The following is a 27,195-nucleotide window of genomic DNA, read 5'->3' as shown; positions in this document are numbered from 1 at the left end:
GGACTCGGTGGGGGATCCACTTTCAAAAGTCTGTGCGACCAAACAGGGACTCCCTGCTTTTGTTGGTGACAAAGGAAGAAAGAAAAGAATTCCACAAGCCGTCATGAAGGTTTATTTCGTTTCTGCTCCACTTCTGGAGCCCCGGAAAATACTCTCTTACAATTGACCTGGCTTGTCGGGTAAAAAAAAAGTTACCAGCGTTCCAAACCCTGGCCTGTGCACGGGGCAGTGGTAGTGGTGGCGTCGGGCATGCCCGCGACCGTTGACTTTTTTACTACTCCGTACACAAAGTCATGCCCTTCAAAACGAAACAAATCCATCCCCACCCGGCAATGGCTTGCCGAAGCAAAGAGTACCTGCCGACCGGTTGCCTCTGCCACTCGGGTCGAAAAAAGAGGGGCCGCTATAAAGTATAATGGACTGGGCGGAAAAGGGCCCAGTGACTACGGTAATAGTATTTGATGATGATGATGGTGGAATGTGGAGAGTTGGACCGGTATCGCTGAGTGTTTTTGAGTTTTTATTTTGTCCACCCATTAATGACTGCGGATAGATGCCACTAGGTAGGTGTGCAAAGATTACTGCTGACTGTAACTGAGTGAAAGCCATGCTAGGCTGGGGGGTAAAAGGACGAAAGCTCAGGTGTCACGAATCGTCATTCTAGAAAACTTCCTCCACAATCCGAGGCTCGGTGTAGCACGGACGCAACCCAGGCATAAACAAACAAACATACATGAAACTTAACACTTTCGAGTTCGATGTGAGCAACATGACTTAACCTGCAGCCTTGAACAAAAGCAAACACAGAAAGAATTGTCGCATCGCACGATCTCTTGCAGCCCGGTAAAGCGACGGTAGCAGCCCTGAGTGGTCAAGCCACGCCCTTCCAAGCCCCCATAAATCGGGGCTGATGCGCCGGCAGAGTAAGGGAGGGTGAATCTCGGTGGGGTCGCACGACAAGAATGCAAGCACTGCGCAAACTACGGCACCGACCTAGGTACGGAACAAAAATGAATGGAATTCCACCCAGCAGCATCGGGGGACCTCATTGTTTGAATTCGAATCCCTGACAAAATGGGGGGGCGTGTGCGTGAAACGGTAAGGATGGAAATCTTTTGCATTTCCAACCCGGGCCGGAAGAAATAATTCTTCTCTTGGTATGCGTCCTCGGCTGTAGCCAAGCTACAAACTGGCTCTCGAATTTTATTTAACCTAGTAAGGTAAGCTGGAATGTTATACACGACCTTGTAACTGGAATGTATGAACTGTCTTGTCACGGACGGTCTATCGGAAAGCCATCTCTTAAAATAGATACACACATCTACCAGCTGTCAAAGTGCGGGGCATGCCGCCAAACCTCTAAACCTACCACGGTACAAAGATGATCATGGATACGTGGTTTGAAAGATTCGCTGACGCTGACGCGCTACCCCACTCGAAAGCCTATGCATATGACGCACTATTATTGTGAAGGTCAAGAAATAGCAAGGACGATCGATGTGGTTTGTGAAAAGAAGAAAAGAAAAAAAAATCGAACTAAAGAGAAAATTTTCGTGTCGCAAATCTTGTCCAGATCGAGTTTGTGCTTTTTTTGTTATGTTTAACAAAAATAAAGAATCAAACAAGGTCAACACACCAGCCTGAACCTGGAAAAATACTGTCTACAGGGAGGCTAGGGTGTGTGATTGATTGCGCTCCTTTGTACCACTTGTACCTGCACCCATCCAGAAAAAGAAAACAAACAATACGCGGCGACCAGCCCTACCGTTCACCGGCAGCCGGGATAGATGACCTCACCTCAGACCCTTCATCTCATTCCCGTCTGGTCCGTCTGGTATGTCGTACGTTCTAATTACTGGCAGTTCTTTTTTGTTTCCTTCAATACTCTCATTTGGTTGGTTCACCTGGTCTAATTGTTTTCCTTTTTTAATTCTGCCCCTGGTAGTGTGCCATCCCATTCATCGTCCGAAAGGGGATTGTATCCACGAGCGCACACACACACACACACACACACACACCCACACACACACAAAACAACACCCAAGATCTTGATCTCGTGGGCGTCATCTGCAAGCTGATTCCAAAGAAAGCATCAAGTGGATATTGACTATTGACATGGGGATCGTGAAAGACCGCTTTCCTAGTGCTACCAGTGGTTCGACGAGATGCAACGTCGTCTTGCATCTGGCGTATGCTACATTTAGCAACATTCTCGACCGAAAAAGAATTGACGTGCAGACTATGCCGGCGGACAAAAACAGACACGTGCAGATGTTCTATCATTGGACCATACTCTAAAGACACTTCTGCTAGGCATCAATAACTCGTAGACTTTCAAACTCGGACACAAACTACCGCCTGGCGCCTGGAGTATTAACAAGAGCTCTGCCAAGTAGCTAGCAAACCGGCAAAGTATATGACAAAAAAAAAAAAAAAAAAAAAAAAACGAAAACGACGACTGACGCCGTACACAGGCCCTTTGGTGCGGCTTCAATACTGGGCGACACATAAGCAGCAACCCCGTCTAAAATGGGTATTTCTCACCTGCAAGTGAATGCACGTAAGCTGCGCCCCTCTTTTTTGATGTCAAGTCTGACTGGGTTAAATCTCACCCCCCATCTCGCTTGTTTGGTTCATTGCAGAATCCAACTATGAACGAATGGGCACGCGAACTTTCCAATCGTGCTAATTTTCGGCCTGTACCGTCCCGTTCAGACAGCTCAGTTGGAGAGCAGTGAATGGCCAGTTCTGATGCTGACTGGAGGGCCGCGACCATTGGCCTTGATTGCGGGCTGCTTGCAAGGTTCATGTTCTTATTCATGGAAATCACTAGCAGAGGCCATAAGGCGGACGATACTACTCAACGGTGGGCTAGGCGAGCCCTGGGCGGCCCTGACCTCATGGCCGCGTCGTATTTTTGAGAGGGAAGCAAACGTAATATTAACAAAATATTAGCACAACAGGCATGGGCGAATCTGGTTGTGTTTCTGGTCCCAAAAACGCCGGGAACTTGGGCTACCGAAATCCTTCTGGGTTGTTTCTCGAATGGGGAATCCATAACATTGCAGGTCGGCGGGGCGCTCCGGGTCTTGGCAGGCCAGCCAGCTGAGAACGAAAACTGAAAACATAGATTGGATTGATTCAAAGCGACACATGGACGACAAGCTTGCTCAATCCAGGAACGGGACAAAAAGTTGTTCTGGAATCGACACGCGCTTGATTGATAGTTAGCCGCCAGGCGCTCGCTTGCGCCCGGGGGTGGGGGTTGATCTCAACCCGGCTGGTGTAATGCGACTCTCTACAACACAGCAAGCCGAAAATAACAAGACAAGGCTGCGCTGGCTGTCAGCATCAAAAGTACTCCAGTGTGTACAGTACTCCCACGCCACGCCATACCATCACACCGTGGAGGGACTGCGCCGGCGAGGTCGTGTGCAGGGTTCAAGGACATGGGAAAACGCAGTGGGTTCGCTGTATGACCTGGGTACCCGATCTTACTTTGCTACAAGGTATAGATAGACCCTTGCGCGTGGTGCCTGATTTGGAGACGCCCCTGTCAGCTGCAACTACAGGGATACTTGTTATAGCGCAGCCATTCCAGAAACGGTATCCTGCCCCTCAGCCTCGACCAGACACACTGTATCTTGGTGGCTCTTGTTCGCTGTGCCTCGTTTTTTTCTCTCTCTTTCGTTGTTAGGAGACTATCTTTGTACAACACTTTTTTTCCCCCTAGGTTTCATTGCTCATGGAGAAATCTGCAGGTCAAGACTTTGTACCTTTTTTTATTTTCTTTTCTCTTTCTTTCTCTTTTCGTCCTCTATTCTCTTCCCTTGTTCTTGGCTCTAGCCGCGGCAACAAGACCATTGAGCTCACTGTAACCGTTTCTTTGACCACACCTCCTCCACTCGGCTGCGCATCGTCAGAAGGCTGAGGGCGTGCTTTTCATTCTTGTTCTTGCTGCTGCGTGAACATCTCTTTTCTTTCCCCTTACATTTTTTTTTGTTGTTTGCTTTCCTTTCTTTCACCCTCCCCGTCCATCCAACTTTTTCACTCCCTCCTCCTCTTGCAGTTGAGCCTCCCTTCTTTCCATCTCTACATTGACACCCCCCTCTGCCTTACCACACCGCACCCTCTCTTCCACCCTATCATCATCACTTGCTTGCCTGGGTAGCTCTACGGCAAGCAACTTCTACAGGGGGCTGTGTACGGATTACTACCTCACGTCTACTTCTGGTGACGCTCATCATGTCAAGTCTTAAATTCATTATGGATGTGGACGTGGACCACGAAGATCCGCATCGCGATAAAAAGGCTGCGGGATCCTTCGCCACCACCTCCGGGACCCGTGTTCCTGATCCTTCGGCATATCAAAGACAAGCCTCCCCATCAGGACAAGGCACCCTCGGCACCACAAGTTCACCACTGATACCGGTAACAAGATCAATATTATCAGCAGCAACGACAGCTACCACTAGATCCTACACGACTCCGACTGCGATATCAGCCATCATAGAAGGGCCACCACCATCGTTACCACCACCACCACCACCACCATCGAGAACACAGCTCGTGGCGATCACGCTTCCTTCGAGACAATCGTCTGCTGAGGCAGGAACGCACCAAACTGGCTCAACCGATAGTCAGCCAGGGCCCACGGAAGCGAACTCGTTGTCCGCAAGGCCTGCGGCCCTGCGCCGCCACAGCACCACAAGCGCCAGCACGATGGACCAGCATGGCTACTCCCCGTTGTCACCCATGAGGATGGGACCGAGAGGGGGACCGGGGCGCGCCGCCAGTCTAGGCGGCTTTGTTGACAGCTCTGGTCAGGCGTCGAGCGTTCCGAACCGACCACTGCAGCCACAAACGCACTTGGAATCGCCCATCAGATTGACCCCCATTACCGGGCGCATCAGCCGCGCCAGGAAGGGTCAACCTGTTCACGTGTGTGATATTTGCAGGCCGGCAAAGGTATGTTACATGAGATATATTACCAGACTGGCTGAGAGGGACTTCAGAGCATGATTCTGTGGGCTTGCACAATAGATTGCTAACCTCATGCTTGCTAGACCTTTACAAGAGCCGAGCACCTAAGGTATGTCAACACGTTGATGTGAAACGCAAAACGTGGTTTTGTTGCCGCAGTGGACAAAGCTTTCGGTATGAATTGGATGGCTAACACCAATCGCAATATATAGACGCCATCAGCTCGGTCATGGAACCCCGCAGTTCCCCTGCTTGGTTCCAGGGTGTGACCGCGCATTTCATCGGGCAGACCTGCTTGCACGACATCAGCAGAAACAGTAAGTGGATTTGTAATGTGACTTTTTTCCTGTACTGGTCGGTCTGATACTGACCTCATCGCAATTACAATGGATTTAGCCAGGAAGGTGATTCGGCACCGGCACCATCCCGCCCAAGCAGGGACCAGTCGCCATCTGGAGGACCTGGTAGACGAGCAATGACATATCCTGCAAACACTTCAAATGTGACTCTGCGTCAGGGGCCTTCCTCTGGGGCCTCCCAAACCACACCAGGATCAGGCTCGGGACCAGGAGCACCCACGGGGGCAGCACCCAATGACACGCCTTCAACACCAAACATCAATCACAACAGGCTACATCACACCTTTGACAGCAGTCCGGCTGGCAACCCGAGCTCTCAGGTTTCGCCGTTTGACGTTTCCAAGCGCTTCAGCATTGACGCAGGACCGCGACGTATTTCCCAGGATTTCAACTCGGCCTATACCCTGTCACCTTCGGCTCAAGACAACCCTACGATACGCTACTGTCCAGTTCCCACCACTTATGAGGCTGTGCCGACGCAGATCTCTTTCAATCCTGTGAACTATCAGGCGCCTCGCGAAGTACGGCAGCTTTGTGTGGTCACAGAGGGCCTGTCGGGCTCATCTCTCCATGTTCCTGATGCCGGGATACCTGATCTCTCCTTGTCTCCGATGTATCAGTCTTCGACCGATGGTAGCACATACTCTACTCCATCGGACCCTCGAGCTATGAATGCTCCTTGGGCAGTACCAAGACAGAGCTCCCCTCAAATGTACCCTGCGCTCAGTGTCGAAACAACATCTTCTGGCCCCTGGACAACTCCCTTCGTCTACAGCCAAGGGCAAAATTCGCCCAGCTCCATTGTGAGCCCACCCATGTTTTCGGCTTATTCAGAATTTGGTCATCCGTATAACGGCGGCTTTCTAGATGAGTCGATTGGCCCTTACCCGGCCATGGACCAAGCTGACCACTTCCAATTGGCAATCGATGAAAACTCCACACCGGCGTCCAGTTTTTCTCGTGGTAACGAGAACCAAGGCGATTCGCTGCCTTCTGGTGTTGAAATGCGCAACAGATCGCTCTTGGGCGGTCTTGTCGCCCCGGTTCCGGTCCTGCCTGCGGATCATGTCGGAATGAACTCGAGCCTCGCTCGTCAAAAGCCAATGATGACGGTTGCTCCTAGTCCAAGCATTACCACGAGTTCGGGTGGTGGCTTTTCATCGTCCCACGGAGCGAGCTTTGGGTTTGGGAGCGGAGACGACAACGGTGCCGGGCCACATGGGTTTGCCAACTCTCGGATCCGAAGTGGCTGTGCCAGCGCCCCCATCTCTTTGACCAGCTCTCTCCCGCGACATATACACAATGTCATGCCGACATACGAAGATGTTTACTGGGACAGCCTTGACCCGGAGTACCCATTTGTTCATCGGCGCATGTCAGATGAGGCTGACGACGACGTTTTGAGATCGGCCATGGCGGCGGTCGGAGCCCAGTGCCTGGATGGACTGGAGCATCGTGTAAGGAGTAGCATTCTCCACAAGCACGCTTGGGAGGAAGTGAGGAGGGTAGGATCCCCCCTGCGCCAGAGCAGCAATCACTCTACATGGTCATCGTCGGGAAGCAGCTGTAGCTGACGGGCGCCGCGTGCAAACCTCGTATGCAGATACCAAAGTGGAACCTCCAGACAATGCAGGCGATACTCTTGTGTGAGTACCTCGCTCGTTTCAGGGGCAATCGCCTTGTCCATCAACCCTCGAAACCGTTCGAGAATCTGTATTCGAGGGTAAGTCACTCAGGGTTTCTTCGTCAATCTTTTGGCCGCCGAGCCGATACCACACTGGGCTTTCCTACTGCCCAGCCGTCTCCTTGTTCTCCTTCTCCTTTCTCTACCGCTTCTTGTTCTTCTTGGTACTCCGACTCTTCGGATACACCCACTTCACTCCACCCTTTCGACTTTCGCAGGGGATCTGCAGCCAGCTTCCCATCTCTTGCTTCTTCTTTTTCCTCGACCTCTTCTTCCCTGTCTTTGTCTTTTTCGGCAGACCACCGTGTGGTGCAGCCCTTTGTCAAGTCATCCACTTTCCCAGTCACTATTGCTCCGGGACAGCGATGCTCAGACCAGTTTCAGGCAATCAACCAGGTCCACTCTCTTTTCGATGCTGCTCTCACGGCCCAGAGCAACCCGCACCTTTCAGCGCAAAACCGCTGGCGCAACTGGTTGGCCAAGGAATCCTATAGACGACTCGCCAGCTCCTGCTTCGTTCTCGACATCCACGCCTCTCTCTATCACCAGACCGCGCGCACCCGAGACTTTAACATGTTGGAGCCAGGCACCGCCCCGCCTCTCACCTTTACCGGTCCCAGCCAGGCCCTTTGGGATGCCAGCTCCGCCGAGGAGTGGGATGCAATCCTCAACGCCAATCCAGCAGCCGGAACACCCATTCCGATGCCTCCCTCGGAGACCGTTGCCGCCACGCTACCCGAGGATGGGAGTAGTATGTCGGCAAGGAGCGGACCACAGAGGTCGTTTGACCAGTTTCTTATCCTGGCAACCGAGACTCTACGCCTTCCCAAACGGGTCTTGGGCGGCGGGATACCGAATCGAACGCCGCTGGCTACTAGTTCTGGCCAGTTCACCACCCAACTTGTATCGTGTTCGGCAGCCTTCAAGGTCGAAGATCGTATTGCGAAACTGTTCCGCTACTCTCCCATTGCAAACACTTACCTGGCTCTTCACCACACGCCACTCCACGAGCTTCTAGCCGTCACCGGCTCTCCAGGAAACTTTCATCACAAAAACCTTCCTTACCAGCAGGGCCGCGTTCGACAATGGACTGCTTCCCTGGAGGTTCTCGACTCAAACCTCCCCAAGACAGCAGAGCACTTTGACAAGTCGGCATCGCGAGCAGTTGTCTACGCCACCAGGGCGCTCGCCGAGTTCCTGTCCACCCCATATACCGGCAGGGCCACCATCGGTGCCTTCACTGACTACTGGGGCATATTTGTCTGCACCTTGATCTGTTGGGCATGTGGTAACCGAGTTGCGGCGGCGGCTAATGGAAGCGTCAGCGACAACACCATCGCGTCTTCTGAGCAAGAGGCCCGCGAATGGTTGCATCTGACGGCATCGCTGCAGCCGACAGATGATGCGGCGATCAACACCCTCGCCCAGGATGGTCGATGGGCTGGAGTCATCGGCCTGGCGCGCCGTCAGATCGAGCAAGATTGCAGCGCCAACAGCTCAGGAAACATCATTGCCGATGTCCTAGCTGTCTTGACTAGACTTGACGCGGATCGGCGCAAGATGTTCTGAGAAACATGAGCTTCTTGGTGTGCAAGCTCTGCCTTATCCCTTCGCGAGAACAAACTAACCACCGCGACAACCAAACCCAACCCCCTTTGACATCATGTTTCACATATACCTTTTCCTCATAGAGCACATTGTACCATCCGACCCTTCTATTCGCTCTACCCTTTCCCCCTGGTTAATGGTATTTTGAGCCAAACAAGCTTGGAGGTTTCAAATTCCTTAATGATGAAAATGAATCAAGGACCCCTGTTTTGATTTCTAAATTGTTTTAAAAAGAATTGGTTTGTTTCTCTCTCTTGTTTTCTTTTTTTGCGACTATTCTTTTTCGTTTCTCTCATTGCATTATCATGGAGCGTCATCATTCTCATCACTTGGGTGGCAGCGTTTATTTGTCATGAAACCGGAGAGGGGCGAGAGAGGCCATCTTGCGTGTACAACTACAGGAAATACGTTTTGTTGTCTTTTGTTTTTTTGTGTTTTACTCTTTTTTTCCCTAATATGCCTGGGAGCTACCATTCGCTGCGTCTTTCCTTTGTCTAAAGTTCCTCCTTTTGATATATAAAAGTTCTGTCGGTTGTATATTTACTTTTGTTTCTGTTTATCTTTTGGATTTCTTTTAAGAAACACTTGTGTTACTACTATTAATTGTTCTTGAAGTTTTCATTCTCTATCATTTTCTTATCTCACTTCTTACAATGTATTATTAACATCATAGGGTGGATTCCCCTTTTGCTTTTTTTTTCTCTTTACAGCATATCTCTCAACATCATACCCCCAGCTTCTTTCTCCTCTTCTCCTTAAACTCGAGATACCCCATTTTTGCATGCCATCTGCATCAGTCAGTTTTCTTCATCCGATATTTCTTTTTCTCTCTTGCATGTTCTTGTTACCCGAAAATAATCTGTAGTATAGGCCTCGTATTCCTTTAGCACTGTCCTTCGCTTATACGTCGTTCCCTTTAACCGTGGCGAAACGAGGAAGGGATTTTTTTTGTCAAGTGGGCTTAGATGCTAGACTGGACCCGGTGCAGTGGGTTGCCATACCCCGAGACTTCCCCTATGGCCCCAGGGGAGGGATCATATCAGCGGGGGTCGACACCGGCATTTACCGACTTAGCGAAACTGGCTAGGCCAGGGGGTTACTGAGTCGACACGTCGCTTTGGGGGCCGGATAGGGGGGAGCGATCGGGGCGCGCCGCAAAACAGTTGCCAAAAAAGCCCACAGGTGCGATGCGAAAAAAAAGCCTCCCCACATCCACCCACGGAGTAACTCCTGAGTAAGGTGAACATAAAGCCCCATGAGGGTTGAGGCCTCACTATCGAAACAGGGGCAAACAAGGCTGAGTAAACAACAAAAACATCGGATTTTTTTTTCTGTACTGACCCAACCAACCCCTCATCATTATACCTAAACTAATCGCAAAAAGAAAAGAGGTCCCGATAATCCCAGGGATACCATAATCCCCCACATAACCTATGAAGCAACATACATTGTTACAATGATAACAAAGGCCCCCTTAGAAAAGAAAACACCGCTACTGTCTAAAGATTCAGAATCCCACCCAGGGGAGAAGTCCCATCCAAACAAGTCCCATGTACATAAAAAAAAACATGTCATCGTAAAGAGAGAAGAACAGGCAAAATCACCACCCAAACTGCTCGCAGTGCAGCTCCACCCCAGGCCCATCGGGCCTGATGCAGCTGGCAGCCGTGTCCCTGGCGGCACGCATGAGCGAGTCCGGCCCGCAGGCGACGACCAGCACGCGCTGGTCCGCAGGCGTGGCCTCGACGGCGCTGCGGATCAGGACTTCTGCGGGTGGGCGGCCAGGTGTGACGGTGTGGCGGAGTGGTGCTGTCGACGACGCCGACGAGGTGTATGAGCGTGCTTCGGCGTCGTAGCTGCCGTGCTGCCGCCTCTGCTGTTGTTGTGCTGCGTTGGTGGCAGGGTTTTGCTGTTGTTGTTGTTGTTGGAGGACGATGGTGTTGTTGTGGCTGCTGTTCATGTCCTCATCCGACGTCTCCGTGTCGCCTTGCGCTGCGGATTGGAATTCTTGAATCTTATCCTTCTTTTCATTGTTGGCGTCGTCGGTGGTCTGTTTTGCTGCCTGTGGCGCTACTGGGTTCTCACCCTCTAGGACTCTTTCCAGATCTGGGGAGCAGGGGGCTCCGTCGACCTTTTCGCCGTCGGATCCGAGCTGTGGGCGGGTCGAGAATTCAATGTTTGACGAGTTTGCCGACGAAGGCATGCGGGAGACGTATAGGGACACCTTGCACTGAGTAAGAAGAGGTAAGTCGTGTTAGTATATCTCGGTATAGAAAGTCTCTATTGTTGAGAAAGGGGGGTTTTCGAGATGTGCACCTACTTTTGGCGAGTTGACATGATCGTAAAGCGTCCTCAGGTGCTCTGCATACCATAGAAGGTTCTCTGGGCATCATTGTTGGATGATTAGTCAAAAATCCCCACAGCAGCATCAACAATATCGGTGCAACTCACCATGCGTCCTAACAGCCCAGATAAGCTCAATACTCCTAGTCGACTCTGGCCCCATGCGCTCAAGCAAGTTCGTAGCGAGGCCAAACACGAACGAGGCGCCGCTCCCACCCGCGATGAGCACGATCTTGTCAAACTGCATCGGGTCTGAGAATGTCCCATACGGCCCGTCGACCGAGGCCCACAGTCTGCCGCCCGGATTCGCGACGGCGTACTTGTGCAGGTCGCGCGTGAAGCCGTCGTACGACTTTGCGACGAACTCGACCGGGTCCGAGCTGATCATGGTGAAGGGGTGAGCCTCGAGGGCCCGGATGCCGGGGATCCACAGGAAGCAGTGCTTGCCAGCCTGGCTGCCCAGGGGCCGCTTGGACAGCACGATTCGGGTGCCGCCGTCGGGGAGGGGGTGGACAGTCGCCGACTGGTTGACGCTGTTGGTGAGCATGCGTCCGAGCCGGATCAGGCGGTCGATGGCCCATGCGCCGGCAATGGCGATGATGATGTACAGTATCACGTCCTTGAACTGGGGCCGGTGCAGCGCAAAGGCGACGATGGCGATTATGAATGAGATTATGTGCGTTGCGTAGAAGAGCTCGTAGCTGTATAGTTTCTGCGTTAGCGTCGCCTCGGGCTTTTGGATCCATGTCGCTATTGGTATCCAGGGGCAAATAAAAAGTGAAGAAATAAAACAACATACCAGAATCGCCGCATGGTGATAGCGGTAGCAACCAAGACCAGAAAGGCAAAGCTAGACACGATACCCGCAATCTGCTCGGGCGCTCTGAGCTTCTCGTACCTGTTGGACGTTGTAAAGACCAGCGTGTACAGGATGGAATGTAGTACCACCATCAAGAAAGTCACGCAGCCGGCCAGCTGGTGCAGGTTGTTGAGCCTTTCGTGCGAGTAGGCCGTCAGGAATGCCAGCGGCGTGTTTTTGAGGGCGAGGAATACGACGAGAGCAAGATTGCACGTCAACAGCCTGTTCAGATTTCCAGCCGTCTTTTTGTCAGTCACACCAGTTCCTGTACAAAGACGACAAAATATTATGCCCCTTTTCAGTTGTTACAAGGTTGGGTGGACATACCAGCCTAGCCTGGCGGCGACGTTGCCATAGCTGCTAAAGTCGACCTTGATGACGCACATGACCACATTCATAACCACGTATATGGTGACCAACAGCCCATGGCCACCCGAGTAGAAGAGTGGTATTTTCCGCAGAGCAATGTTCCTAAACGTCCTGTTTCGTCGAGGTTCTCGTCAGTAACCACTAGCCTTTCTCATAACATATCATAACCCAAAAAAGGGGAAGAGAGACTCCAACAGCTCGATACGCTGGACGAAATGAATAAAACTCACCTGGAAAGGAGGGTAAAGGGCCGAGAGATGAGTCGGGGAAACGAAGGCATCGACTTTGATTGTTGGATCCTCATGATGACACGGCCGGCGAGATGTGTAATGATGAAGATACCGATGAGTGACGCCAGGAAGGTGGCGTATATGGTGGCCACCTCAAAGTTGACGAGCCTCCTGGCTGCAAACTTGATCTCCTGACCGGTCGAATGCGATGCGGCATTGCTACCCCCAGCAGCCCCGTGTGAGCTGCCTCCAGTTGAATCTTGTGCCATGTTTCCCTGCGCGAGTGATATAGACCAGTGTCCAAGGAGAAAGTGTAGAAAGGTTCCAAGGGGAAGACCGTCGAAGAGCCTTGGTAAAATATCCCGAGTTGATACGACCTGGAACTCTTGGGATGATACTGCTTGGCTGTGATGACACTACCAGGTACACACTTACTCAAGTAGAATGTGGAAGGTGACTTGACATAAATAGTGAGTGCAGCTATGCATGATTTGAAGAACATGAGAAAGGGCTTTTATGAACTCAAGATGCAGGCAGATATCTAGACGTATCTGCATTTCCATCCCACCCCCAGACAGAGCCCACATCCCGGCCAAGCAAAAACCAAGGAAAGCATCGCTTCGCTTCCCGGGAGTCAAGATTATTGAGGGTCGTCAGTGATTCACTTTAACATGGCATCCGTTTCGCCAGTCTAGACTTCTCACCCGGAGACGCACTGCCGTTGGCCCACCACCACCATTACCACCAAGTTCGGTTCCGTGTTTGCCAGAAACATACATACAAGGGGTAACGGATAGAATCCTATATGGCTGGCTGACTATCAACATGGGGGGTGGCCACTCACAAGGCGACTTACCTCGGAGGTCCGTCCTACCGCATACCCGCCGCTCGCAACGAGCCGAACAGGGGGATTTGCAGTCAATTCCGCCCCCTCGATGCTACTATGACGAGGCAGTTTCGTTGCTTGCGCCTGGAATTTGGTAACCTGCTGTAGTCAGGTAGCAATGAAAGAACAAAAAGGGGAGGATTTACTTTCCACTTTGGTGCATATGTGAACAAGCATGGCGCTGTTCTTGGCACCGGTGTAAATCCTGAAAGCAGCGTGGACCATCATGCAAGAAACCCTTAGGGCGTGAAAATAAGATTAAAGGAAAAAAAAACAATCTGTCCGCCAACCAAGCTGTAGGCTTGCGCTGCGAAATGATTGAACCAGATAAGGAGGGTGTGCCACTAACTTAACTATACACACCCGATGCCACTTGTTTTCGGCGCTGCCTCCCGACGACTAGACGGGACCGGTTTTTCTATATATCAAACGAAAAGAGGCGGGTTCCGACAGAATTGTCTGTCTTCCAAGTCTCGTCAGCAATCATGGCAGTGGTGGAAATGCAAACGCGCAGCCATACATCCATCACACCCATGACCAAGGCAGCCAGAGAAACTAGGAACTTACCAAATACCACAGCTACGTGGTTTAATTACCCCGGAGAATTGATGGATTGCCATCGGCTGGAAGTGCATACCATCGCATATGCGGGCAAGAAAATGAATGGACGCACTCGCGTACAAGACGGATTTGAAGTAACACAACAATAATCCAAAACCTTGGATCGGGAGCTGGCCTGGTCTGTCAGGTCTGACAAAGCATGGAATTACAAGGGCTTTAAGGTTTGGTTGAGTGTGCGACCGTACCATGGTTATCGACCAAGAGATTACTTCCTAGCATGCCGTGCGCTGAGGTCGTCCTCTTTGGGCTGCAAGAGGCATCCCACAACCGGCAGGACCGGTAGTCAAGACAATCTGGGTAAAAACTGGCTAAATAGGCCCTACGAGCAGTGGGACGGCACCTGATCCAACTGCCAGGCAGCTCTAGCATAATAGCTATAATGCCGCCGTGTCAGTGATGCATCGGCGATTTACCCCACAGGCGCAGACAATATGGCGGTAGGAGGGATGGCTGCTGGCCAATTTACTATTGACGACATGACCAGATGGCCTGGAACACTTGCCTCGCCAACTGGCGATGAGCCGCCGTCAATCACTCCAATTGCCGCAAGGTTCAAAAAAGGTTATAACAATAGAGTAGGGGTGATATACTCCAACCACAAACTGCTTCGTCGGCATATGCTGTGGTGGTGGTTGCTGAATGACTGTAAAACGCAGGCGCATCGCTACCTGCCAGATGTGAATGAATACTCGGGCAGTAAATCAATGCCTGATTTTGCGGTGGGATAAGGAACCTGGGGTAGTTCCACTCTACCCGCGTGTCGGGACGGCTGTGAAATCAGTCTAGACTAGGCGCTGCAGTCAAAAGTACCTTACTCTCCGTGTTCTCTGTGTTGGGTGGAGAAGGGGGTGTGGTGTCTCGTCCATGTTCGCCAAGCATTTGGTAAAGGAGGGCGCAATAAGCAGTGCAAAGTGAACGTGTGGCCCTGAAGATAGGACAAAAACTTAGCCGATGAGGCACGTATGGCCCAGTAAACATACGCCTCTGTGAGAAATAAACCAACCTCATTCATGTAAAAAACCTGTTGCCTGATGTCTCCCTCAGTCACTGGCCTAGCCACTGGGCAAGACTTGGTTGAAAAACACGAGAGATGTAGGGACAGCGGAATGCTGAGCCGACGGCGCCCCGATTCTCCCGTCCCAAGAGATGGCAACATTATATGTCTGTCTGCATGTTAGGGAGGCACTGTTGCGAGCTCTGGATTGCATCATGCTCCCAGCCGATGACTTCACCTGCCACGAAATGCATGCCCCATGGAGCCACGGATGCCCGCAGCATTGACAATAGATAGTCCAGAAGAGCACCAATCGGTATTTGCCCCAGGCAGACTCAAATCCATGGAGGTAGATAACTTGCTTCGTTCGGGTTTAGGGTGAAAGAAGCAATGCTTTGAAACAAAGAGTTCTAGAACCGAACTGTTGTCTTCTCCGGGCCTTATCTTCAGATAAATCTCCTAGAGTTTCAACTGCAATGGCACAACCCTAGACTGCTGCGTGAAATGGATAACGGCGGCCGCTCGATGGAAAAATCAACCAGCGGTCCTCGCTGTGGTCATCGTGGTATGCACTATCCCCAGTGAAGTTGTAATGCGGGTATGCATAACAGTCTCGGTTCCCAGAAGTTGGCTCGAAGGCCAGAGATCATGGTCGACAAGACAGAAGAGACTTATAGCCGGACCCCCGTCCCGAATCGCCATGGTCACAGACGCGCTGGATGGAGAAAGGAGCTCGTCGAAGCGGGGATGATAGGAGGAAAAAGACGCGGCGGTGGAGCAACAACCAGAAAAAATATGTATCTGGGACCGATGAACGTAGGCGCGATGTGGTAGAACACGGAGCCGGCGATATTAGGAAACCTGCAGCGTCCATGTCCGCGTAGCAACGGCCTGGAACATGGCGAGGCAAAGTTAACCAAAGCGTTTTCCGCTGAGGTTTGGCCGAAAAAGAAGGCCTCCTGATCCTGTTTATGCCAAGAATACCACCGCCTTTAGGAGGGTTGAGTTTGAAGGGCGACTTTACTGACAGATGTCAATATGGTAAAGAGGGTTACATTTAGATTATCATGTCCCACCTTTCCGGGCCTGGACCCGTACTAGGTGACGCACACCAACGTTCACGTGCAGGCAGATTAATTGGGTAGGAGAGCCATATATTGTTGTAGGTGGTGCTATTTAGCCTAACGAGCATAACAGCGCTTTTATGGTGTTCCTAGCGCTGACTAAGCTCCTGTCGTCATGTGATACCAAAATTTTACTGATTATTTAATGCAACACACCCCCCAATTAAGCCCCAATATCGCATTGCGGTTTAATTGTTATATAACCTTATTGTACAGCGTTTTAACGCCGTATCCTAAATGCGTATATTTATTTACAAAATAAAGGGAAAATAATGCTAAATAATTGTAACGGTGCATTGCGCGCCGCATCCAGATTTTGCCATTGTATTTAACGTGGGCGGTATACCCGTACAATAGCGCCGAATCCGTGGTATTATACCCCCTATTATATAAATAAAAATAATAGATAATAATAAAATCGTAATGGGCGTTTTTCGTATATATATTTTTTTCGTTTTTTTAATTTGTAAATTTGATTTTAAATTTTATTTTATATTTTAATAACCAAATTGTAAATATTGCCCTGCGTTTATTAGGTTGCGCGCCTGTTAACGATATAATTTGTATAATTCCATATTATTAGCAGCAATAATAATAATAGTAAATTAATGTTTTTTTTTTCGTTTGTCGCACCGCGTCCGCGCGGGCGCGGTGCGCGGTGCGGTGGTTGGGCGCTGGTTAATTCCGACTATTTAATATTTTTTTGCGGCCCCGTTTGACCGAACCAATCGCGCCGGTAAGCGCCAAAAATTGTAAATTTGTTCTGTTTGGGTGCGTTTTTCCGAATTTTAAAATATTTTATTAATTTTGTATAATTGCGCCGAATAGGTTAAATAATTCGCCTTTTACCGGGCGTTGGAAACGTTCCGGTTTCCAATTAATCTTTTAATATTTTTTTTTCCGGTATTTTATATAATTTTTTTAATATTTTGAAACAATTTAGCGATAATATTAATTCTTCCGCCCGTAAAAGTTTTGGCGGTTTTTTTAATAACGGTAATACCCGGGTTGGTTCCGAAATTTCGTCGTTTGGTACCGACGTAAATATTTAATATTTTTTTTGCGCACCGCCTATATTAATTTAATATATAAAAATTTTTAAAAAAACGGAGGAGGGGGGATACGGGAAAGGAAAATAGGGGGGATAATGGGGAAAAAAAGCGGGTGGAGGAAAAAAACCGGCGCCCTACGCCTTTTATAAATTTTTACGTTTTTTTTTATTTTAGGCGCGTATAATATTAACGTAATATATTTAACCGCGTCCGATTCGCCCCCGTCGTAAACGGCCTAACGGTTTTATCCCCCGTTAAATTATTTATTTCGGATATACGAAAACGTTTTTGGCCGGAAATGCGACCGGCCCATGCGCGGACCAGCCGGACGTGCGTTTCCGTATTCGCGGGGCGCGCCCTCCGCGTTATTGGAATTGCCGGGGCGGATATATTTGTTTCTTTTTCCCCGCCGGGGGATTTTTTAAACGCGCCGCGGGCGAGTTGGGCTATGCGTTTTTTTATTTACCGCGCGCCAGCGATAAAAAGGTCCAGTTTTTTTGGAACGTGGTCCGGTATTGTTAATAATAATGGTGCTAACAGGGGATATAGGGGTAAACCCTAGGTGCGGCGTGGTAAATAACCAGTGCTAAAAGCGCTGAATAATAGGTAGAAATGCACTATAATTTTGGTACTGATAAATAATTGGTTGGGGGAGATTTTGCTTTATTTCCCTTACATACTCTCCGACATCGAAGTGGGGGTCCGCACGCCAGAAAAGGTTCCGGTGCCGCGAATGAATTTCCGAAAAACTAATTTGTATGGGTTTTTGAAAAAACACCCTCATTTGCATACAAACCATCTCTGGGTTTGCATTTAAACGTTAACTTGGTGAAATTTTCAACCCGGTACAGGGTAGCTGACTCGCAGGTGCAGGGTGGGTATTAAACCCGGTACAGGGTAGCTAACCCCACTCGCTGACCTTTAAATTGCATTCCTGCATTAACAAAGTAACGGAATTCCACCATTCCCCACTCCACTTCGGCACTAAATAAAATTGGCTATATACAAATAAAAGTGGGCTTATTACATGCAAAATAATGCATATAATTAACACCCCCTCTCTTTTGCTACTTAATCCAAAAATAAAGTCGGAAAAGAAAAGTACGTAAAATAAAACCCCCAAAACAAAAAAACAAAAGAAATTCCCCCTTGTGTCCCAACCCAACTCGAACCCCCGGTGCGAACCCCCTGGATGAATAAGCCCTTTGTACCAAACCCCCGATTGACTGAACCCCCGAATTGAAAAAGACCCCCAGAATTGTAACAACCCCCGGATTCGAACCCACGACCTACAGATTATAACCAACGGAACTTACTACTAAGCCAGGTAGCTAATCTGGCTGTTCGTTGTTGTGGATCCCAGAAAAGTTTAATATATAGGGTAGATTAAAAATCGCTAGGTCGCCCAAAACGCGAGCTAATTAAATTCGGATTCGACTTCGGGTATAAGGTCGGTATAAGTTGCTTAATAATCAACCTGAGCAGGGTAGGTTTGGGTAGATCGGTTGGTGTCGGGCTAACAAAAATCCAATAATTGCAAACAAAGGAGAAAAATGGTGGTAGTTAGCTAACGAACTAACTAGGTGCCCTACAATTCAATAGGTAAAAACTAAGTTTACAGGGGTTTTAACCCTATAAGCTCTAAAAAAACCTTGTGAATTGGAAGCGTTAGGGGCTTTGTAAGGCCGTCAGCGGGCATTTGTTTGGATTCCAGGTATTTTAGGGTCACTAATCCTTCTGTAACTAACTCCCTTACGTAGTGAAATTTTAATAACGTATGTTTAGTACGTTGGTGGTGCGTAGGGTTGTGTGCGTTAGCTATAGAGCCTGTATTATCTCCAAATATTGCAATAGGGCCTTTTACAGGTAGTCCAATCTCTGTAAATAGGCTTTTAAGCCACTGTGCTTCACGCAGGGCTTCCGCTAAGGCGTCGGTTTCGGCTTCTGGGGTGCTTAAAGCTATAGTACTAGCCTTTTTGCACTTCCACGTTATAGGGCCCCCAGATAGGGTATACAAATATCCGTAAGTGGATTTTGAATCTTCCCTAGCCCCGGCAAAATCGCTGTCACTAAAACCAAGTAATTTTAGGCCTTTAAAACCCCCAATCAAAGAGTTAGGTGGTAAATTAGCTTTAATTACCCTATTTCCGTAGCAGATTGCTAGGGATTTAGTACCTGCTAAGTAGCGAAGTAGGTTTTTAGCTGCCGTTAAGTGGATTGTAGTGGCTTTCGTTAAAAAACGAGATAACCATTGAACCGCAAAACCGATGTCCGGGCGCGTTAATAGCATTAAATACATTAGGGTGCCGATAATACGCTGTAACAATTTGATTTCTAGCGCATTTACGGGTTTGCCCCCACTATATTTTAGCACACCCGGCTGTAAGGGAACAGAAATAGGTTTGCAATCAGCTAATCCGAACGTTGCTAATGCTTCCTCTATATACTGACTTTGATGGAGCCAAAGCAGGCGGTTAGGCCTGTCCCTTATAATCTGAACGCCTAAAAAATAGGCTGCAGGGCCCCTGTCTTCCAATGCGTATATTTTGTTAAAACGGGCTTTTAAATCCTGAATATATTGCAATTTAGGACCTATTAGCAGGCAATCGTCAACAAAAGTAACAATGAAATGCTTGGATTTAGCATTATAAAAGACAGCTGGATCAGAGATCAGCGGCTTAAAACCTTCTGTAAAAAGTAGGCTTTTTAGCTTTGTTTGCCATTCTCTTGGGCCCTGTTTCAGACCGTATAGCGCCTTTTCCAACAGTATAACTTGCATTTCCTTTGGATTATAGCCCATTTGCACTAAAATTTTAGCGGTAGTAGGGCTGCAAGATCTAGCCCAATCGCTAAAACCCTCTGGAATTTGCAAATAAATATCTACGTCGGTAAGGTCACTATTTAAAAACGCACCGATAAAATCGATTTGTTCTATTTCCCAATTTTGTGCATTAGCTATAGCCAATAATATACGCCAGGTGGGCGGTATACTAGTGCTAGCAAAAGTCTCGATATAATCTAGGCCTTCGACCTGTAAAAACCCCCTAACAACAAGCCTGGCTTTATACTTTATAGGCTTATTATTTTCATCCTTTTTTAATTTAAACACCGGCCGGGTAGAGATTAGTCTACGGCCTGTATGCATTTTAATTTTAGGGATAAAACGGAAGGTTTTTGCAGTAACGATCTGGTCGAATTCAGACGCTAAAGCTGCTAACCATTTAGCACTTTCAGGGCTTTTTAGGGCCTGTTGGTAGCTATTTGGTTCGCCGTCTTTAGTGGGCTTTTTCTTTGTTTTCTTTTGGGTTTGATAACAAAGATAATGCACGTAATCGATATCCATAGGATCTGGGTTTTCGAACTGCGAATTTAACTCCATATTCTGTATTTTAGGTGCCGAAAACACCGGAACTTCCGTTATTTTAGGTGCTGAATTAGGCACCGCTACCGTTATAAGCTCTGGGGGGCGAACAGTAGACTGTACAGGCCAGGGAGGAACTGTAATTGCGGGAGGTAGGGGATTATTATCCACTGGATCCAAAGTTTTGGCGCTGTAGATTTCGTCTTCAGGTTCAGAATTAGAATCCCCCTCTAAATCTGGATTTTCCCCCTCTGAAATCTGTAGCGTTTCCCCTGGAATAGCCAAATTTTCAGCGGGTATACCCTCTAAAATTTTTACGGTAGAGGTTTTATATACGGCCCGTCTGGCGGGGGCGTAAACCAACGCTGTAGAATTGGATAAATGGGCTAAAAGCCTTACTGTTTCCGTTCGGGGAGCCAATTTGTTGGATTTTTGGCGTTTTTCCAGCGGTATAATAGCCTGGCATACGGTACCAATAACCCGATAATGGCCTAAATTAGGCCTGTGTGGTAATCCAGGTTGAAATTCGGAATAAAATTCCTCGTAGGGTGTTAACTCCCTGTTAGTTACCGCTGTACGGTTAACTAAATCAACCACGGCTGACAGTAAATAACACCATAAATATAGTGGTAGACCTGCCGCTAAAATGGTAGACCTTAGCCTATCCAAAATAACCCTAACGGACCGTTCCGTTAGCCCGTTTTGGCCATGGTTGTAGGGGTTGGAGGTGCTAAAATTAACACCTTTACTTGCAAACCAATCTTGAAGCTCTGTATTTACCTCGTGCCCCCCATCAAAATGAAATTTAGTGGGGTAGCGCCCGTACGTAGCTTTTAAAACCTTAAAAAAGCCTTTAATAGCCACTAAAACCGTAGGTCCGGCTTTATTCCGTAGTGAGATCGACCACCGAAAACGTGATTTTCGATCCACTAATAACAAAAATACGGGTTTTTTATTGTGAGGGTTAGGTTTAAGGGTTACTGTATCACCCTCTATGGAATCGAGGATATTAGGGGGTGTAGGGAGTGCCCCTTTATTTGTACGCCTAACAGAGGTGGCTTTAATGCAAGTAATGCAGGTAATAGCCCTAATTTTGTCGAAATTAGGTAGACCGTCTGCGTTTTTAGCGGTCTTTTTAAGCAATAACAACCCTATATGCCCTAAGCGCCTGTGCCATAACAGGGCTTTTTGGGCCTGGATTTCGTCACAATCGCCTGTAATTCCGTCTCCTTCAGCTGTTACCCAACCATCGGTAGTTCGATTTAGGCTTAAAGGGAGGTAATTTACAGGGGCCTGCACTAATTCCGGTACTAAAGGAGGTTCTAACAACGGATTTCTTGTGTGGGAAACCCCCTCTTTTTCGGTATTAGCCCCTTTTGAATTAGGCTGCTTAAAAGGGTCATCTAGCGGCTTACCGGGCCTACGGGGCCCAATCTCACGTGGATTTTCAGGGGTTTTTGCACTAAATTTCTGCATTACAGGTAAATCTACGGTTATATCCTTATTTTGTTTGGGATTTAACACTTCCGTTACCGTATTTTCTCCCGGTTCCGAATCGGTGTAGATTTTATAGTCGTCTTGGTCTTCAGGGACTATATTATTTAGTTTTACCTCCAACGGGGCTGCGTAGCCCTTTGTAACCCCCTGTAAGGCTAGGCTAGAGGCGGTGCTATATTCACCAATTACACAGGCGTAATTCGAAACCGTAGATGTAGTATTTCGAATAAGGATATCGCACCCTTTTACCTCCAAACAGAACGAATTTTTGGCGGTATTTAGGCGTCCCCACGCCTTGCGATCCCGATCGTACAGGGTATTTTTTAATAATACGCCCCCTGTATTGTAGTGTATTAGCCCACTAACGATATTTATTCCAAACGAGGGGATATATAGCACGTTATTTAACGTAACCTCTCTAAATTCGTCAATTTTGGAGCCATACCGGACCTGTATTTTAACAGTTCCAGTGCCAATAGGCCTAACAGGGCCACCTCCGGTACCGATTTCGACTGTTGAGCCGGGGGTATAATCGGTAAAAAATTGCTTATTTGCAAAGATATGGTGCGTGCTACCTGTATCGTACAGGACCGGGTAGCCTAGCCGTCGGGGCTTAGGGTCCCTATTTACGCCGCTTCCAGGCTTCGTCTTAGCCTTAGAATTAGTTGCTAATACCTGTGGTTTTAGCGTTTTACCGGTATAATCAGGTTCCGAATCCGATTCCGAACATAATTCTATAACCCCGCTAATAGCGGAATTAACCTCCTGTTGCAGTGCCCGGTACGGTAAATTACCGCCCGAATCGCCTGCCTGTTCCAGGGCGTTATACGCTGCGCAAACGCTAACGTCACCTGGAATCGAGCCCGTAAATAACTCGAAATCCATTGAAATCATGGAAGTTCCAGCGTTCGATTCGCTGGAATTGGAGGATTTATTATCTTTTGCAATAGCCGAATCCGAATTAGGGGTTGATTTGCCCTTTTTTCGTGATTTGGAGGTGCCGTCCTGCCCATTATTTTCCTTTTTAGCGTCCTTTTTAGCGCCTTTTTTCCCTGATTTTCGACCTTCAGCCCTGTAATTAGTGGCTTTGGCAGTTGTAGAGCCTGAAATCGAATTTTCGGATATAAGGTCCGCCATAAGGTATTGCAAATTTAATCGATCCGAATTTTGGCCTATAGCCTGCAGGGCCCGTTGGGTACTGCGTTGGCGTTCGGTCCAGGTAGGGAACGTCCCCTCCAGGGCCCGTAGGTATTGATTTCGTACATCGATAGGGCTAATTTGCACGTTGGCATTCGCTAATCTAGCTACCAGGGAATTAAAACGGCTGTTAAATTCTGGTATTGACCCTCTAAATTTCGAAAAATTTAGGGCGTGAAATTCCCGATATAGCGAGTCTCTGCTAATTTCGGGTGCAACGGAATAGCTATCTCCCAGGGTCTTATAGGCCGTTACAGGGCTGGAATGCCATGCAATGGATTCTAAAGGTTCCTTGGTTAGGCTGTCTTTAATAAGCAATAATAGGACTGATTGCTCATGTTCCGGTAGGCTATAGCCAATTTCAGGGTTGGAAATAAATTCCGCAGCTTTTATAGCCCTGAATTGTACTATAAGTGCCTGTTTCCACAGGTCGTAGTTGCTAGCCCCTACTAATTTGCAATTTTCGGGGAAGGAAAATACCCGTTTTGATAGTTCTTTACCTATCCCGTCACCTAGAATTAGGTTACCGGGTGGATTAGGTGGTGCGGTAGCGGTATTAGCGCTAAAAATCTGTGGGTTGGCCTCCAGATTACCACTATTGGGGGTATTAATACCCGCAATACCACTAAAACTAGTGGGTTCACCATTTTTCAGCGTCAACAGAGATGTTAACTGTTGAATTGTGTGCTGAAGTTGATCCAATTGCGTAGTTAACGCTTTTAATTGCAGGTCTTGCGCCTGTAATTTAGCGGTTAGAACTTCATTCGGGCTGGATTCAGGGCCCCTATCCGGTGGAATTGGGCCTGGGAGGCCCGACATAGGGCTGTCTTCCATTGTAGGGTGGCCTGAATTATAGTTAAAAACTAACCTAGTCGCCTAAGGGTAAATACCCCAATCTAGGATTTTCTATAGCCGTTTGCCTTCTAACGGTTACAGGCCTATACTTGCCAAATATAGGGCTTATTGCTATTTTCAATGATCGAATCCACTGAAAATACAGGGTTGGAATCCCTAAATCCACAATTAATGGGTGCCCTGGTATTATTTGTACCGATCCAGGTGCACTAGCGATCGAAAGTTCAATTCGCTAGGTGGGTGCAGGGTAACCTGCAGGGTAATTTGCAGCGTTCGGTTAGTGGATCACTGGGCTATTAGCGGGCGAATACAGGGGTTTTGGCCCTGACTCGTTAGCGCAAACCCTAATTAACGCACTAAAAATTTGAACCAATCGCAATAGCGATGCACAACCCATAAAAACCACACCAAAAATTTTGGGATTTGCAATCGAGCGAGCGCTGCAGTGCCTGAAAATTGGGCCTGAGTCAAACGCTAATATAGCGACCCCTCACTGTAATTACAGGGGGGATAGGTGCTAACGTAGCACCTATAACCAACAATTTGCACAAAAACAGCAATATCTTCGTCAATATACGTGCTGCGGATATGCGACAATAACCAAATTAAAGCCTGAAAACAGGGCTTTCCAATAATGCAAAGTGCGCTTTAGTGCACTAGCTAGAACCTTTCCGGGCTCATAACCTGTTAATAATAATGGTGCTAACAGGGGATATAGGGGTAAACCCTAGGTGCGGCGTGGTAAATAACCAGTGCTAAAAGCGCTGAATAATAGGTAGAAATGCACTATAATTTTGGTACTGATAAATAATTGGTTGGGGGAGATTTTGCTTTATTTCCCTTACATACTCTCCGACATCGAAGTGGGGGTCCGCACGCCAGAAAAGGTTCCGGTGCCGCGAATGAATTTCCGAAAAACTAATTTGTATGGGTTTTTGAAAAAACACCCTCATTTGCATACAAACCATCTCTGGGTTTGCATTTAAACGTTAACTTGGTGAAATTTTCAACCCGGTACAGGGTAGCTGACTCGCAGGTGCAGGGTGGGTATTAAACCCGGTACAGGGTAGCTAACCCCACTCGCTGACCTTTAAATTGCATTCCTGCATTAACAAAGTAACGGAATTCCACCATTCCCCACTCCACTTCGGCACTAAATAAAATTGGCTATATACAAATAAAAGTGGGCTTATTACATGCAAAATAATGCATATAATTAACAGGTATTATTTCCGGAATTAGACCAAATTCCAGGCGGAAAAATTGGCAATTTTTCAGGCGAAAAATTTGTTTGCGCCAAAACCCGTTATTGGGGTTTTTAATATATTTGCTATACCGTAAAATATATAAACGGTATTATTTAATAATATTTAGGCGGTTTTTGGGGTGGTTTTTGTGGGTAACGTACCGGCGGTGGTGGTAATAATTATTAATGGTTATCCTATTACGGGTATTTATTTTGTGGCGTTTTTTGGCGGCGTTGGCGCCGGCCAATAGGTTTTTTTATATGCGGGCAAATTTCGGTCCAAATTAATAATTATTGTTTTGTTTTGTTTTTTTTTGTTTTTTTTGTAAAAAAAATCGTTGCCCTGTTTCGTTGTTTTTTTTTTAATAAAATAAAACGTTATATTATTCTATTATTATATTTTTTACCTTATTTGTAAATTTTTTTGCATTTTGTATTATACGTCGTACAAATTTAAAAACGATTTAAAATATTCGAATTTGCTTATAAAAAAAGGTTTTGTAAATCCGTTTGCAGGTATAAATTTAATTTCCAAATACGTAATTGCAAAGTTTTTTCGCGCGTGTTTTTATTTAAATTATATATTTTAAATATTAATATGGCGCAAATTGGTGCTAATGCGCGAATTTTTATCGATTATTAGGCGGATCGTTTATTTATTATTACAATATAAATTCCACGGTTAATTTAAATCCAACTGTATATTACGGAAGATCCGTTTTAACGCCATGGTTTTTTTAACCGTTTTAAATAACGCGTTTAATTTTACCTCCGTGGTTAAAATGGTAACCGTGGTTTGCCTAACCGTTTTCCAATTAATAACGCCGCCAAATAATATTATTACGTATTTTTCGGAGGATTTTTTAATTTTTGGATTATTATTAAAAAAAAAATTATTTGCTACCACCAAATATTAAATCGTTGGGTTAACGCCGTATTTAATATTTAAAAATTTCGAACCGTACAAATATTACAATATTCGTTTGGTTAACCGTTTGTGGAATGGGCCAAAATTGGTTAAAAACCGTAAAAATAACAAGGCGGCGTGCGTAATATCTGGTCGAAATATAATAATTATATATAAAATAAACCCAACCATTTCCTAATAAATTTTAATTTTTTTAAAGGACGTTTGGCCGTCGAATTTGGGTATAAACCTTTTTGGGAACGGCGTATTTGGGTATTTTTTATTTTTAATTAATCCAAAACGCATGGCGATTTTTTCGATATAAGAATTGTGCAATAAAATGGCGGTGCGACGTTTTTTATTTCGGAAAACGCGCATTTCGAAAAACCAAAATAACAGTTTTTCCTTTAATTTGTATTTCGTTTTTAACCCTGAAATTACCGCTTAACCGTACCCCGTATTTTTTTTGGAATAAAAAATAATAATATCGTCGATAAAAAAAATAATAATAATTTTATTTTGTTCGGATACGTATATATAGGGTTCGTTTCCCACAAATATAAATTGTCACGGGCAGGCAGGGCGGACAGGTAGGTGCGGGCGATCAGGTAACAGGACAGAGTATATTGGCTATCTAGTCTTCCAGGTACGGGGTAGCAGGTGGTTGTTGACGAAGACGTAGCTCGAGGAGCTACATATCGGAGACTGCAGAGATTTCGCGTAGATATACGCGCGCGAGGCGCTCGGCCCTCGCGCCTTCACGTGACAGGGGTCATGACTAAGCGACAGCCCAGTGGCTGTCCTTCAGGTCTGTGACAGTATTCCCCCCTTCCAGGCCGAGCTCCGTCACGGCCGGGGCCCGGGCTTATGGGGGTATCGACGGTGGAAATTCTTTACCAATTGAGCAGCGTTTTCCAGGTAATCGGCAGGTTCAGTCGTGGGTTCGCTATATCCAGCCCAACGGACGATATATTTCAGCCGGCGGCCTCCTCGGCCGCGGGTTTCCCAAAAGGAGTCGAG

General features: G+C 47.4%; 4 protein-coding genes across 4 annotated transcripts; 1 reads left to right on the top strand and 3 right to left on the bottom strand.

The window, feature by feature from the left end:
* Positions 1–3,705: 3,705 nt before the first annotated feature.
* On the top strand, positions 3,706–9,539 carry MGG_01017 (uncharacterized protein). Its single transcript, XM_003717879.1, has 7 exons — positions 3,706–4,529; positions 4,641–4,968; positions 5,067–5,092; positions 5,196–5,300; positions 5,380–6,847; positions 6,946–7,065; positions 7,411–9,539. Exons 1-7 carry the CDS (start codon positions 4,246–4,248, stop codon positions 8,593–8,595), a joined length of 3,516 nt encoding a protein of 1,171 aa, XP_003717927.1. The 5' UTR covers positions 3,706–4,245; the 3' UTR covers positions 8,596–9,539.
* A 695-nt stretch (positions 9,540–10,234) lies between these two features.
* MGG_01018 (uncharacterized protein) lies at positions 10,235–13,546 on the bottom strand (the record flags this gene model as incomplete). The annotated part of the gene is made up of 8 exons (XM_003717878.1): positions 10,235–10,684; positions 10,955–11,016; positions 11,086–11,678; positions 12,164–12,316; positions 12,436–12,694; positions 12,871–12,892; positions 13,292–13,423; positions 13,475–13,546. The coding sequence occupies 8 exons, from the start codon at positions 13,544–13,546 to the stop codon at positions 10,235–10,237; spliced, it is 1,743 nt and encodes a 580-aa protein (XP_003717926.1).
* A 4,124-nt stretch (positions 13,547–17,670) lies between these two features.
* Positions 17,671–18,133, bottom strand: MGG_17328 (uncharacterized protein; the record flags this gene model as incomplete). Its single annotated transcript, XM_003717877.1, has 3 exons — positions 17,671–17,729; positions 17,793–17,861; positions 18,019–18,133. Coding segments are annotated over 3 exons (243 nt in total), but the record flags the coding sequence as incomplete, so codon positions are not given.
* Positions 18,134–24,749: 6,616 nt separating this feature from the next.
* On the bottom strand, positions 24,750–25,212 carry MGG_17327 (uncharacterized protein; the record flags this gene model as incomplete). Its single annotated transcript, XM_003717876.1, has 3 exons — positions 24,750–24,808; positions 24,872–24,940; positions 25,098–25,212. Coding segments are annotated over 3 exons (243 nt in total), but the record flags the coding sequence as incomplete, so codon positions are not given.
* Positions 25,213–27,195: the final 1,983 nt, after the last annotated feature.

This window comes from Pyricularia oryzae, chromosome 5 (assembly GCF_000002495.2).
Source record: "Pyricularia oryzae 70-15 chromosome 5, whole genome shotgun sequence".
In the NCBI taxonomy this organism is placed as follows: domain Eukaryota; kingdom Fungi; phylum Ascomycota; class Sordariomycetes; order Magnaporthales; family Pyriculariaceae; genus Pyricularia; species Pyricularia oryzae.
The sequence above is the reverse complement of the archived record's forward strand: the minus strand, read 5'-3'. Positions and strand labels throughout refer to the sequence as shown.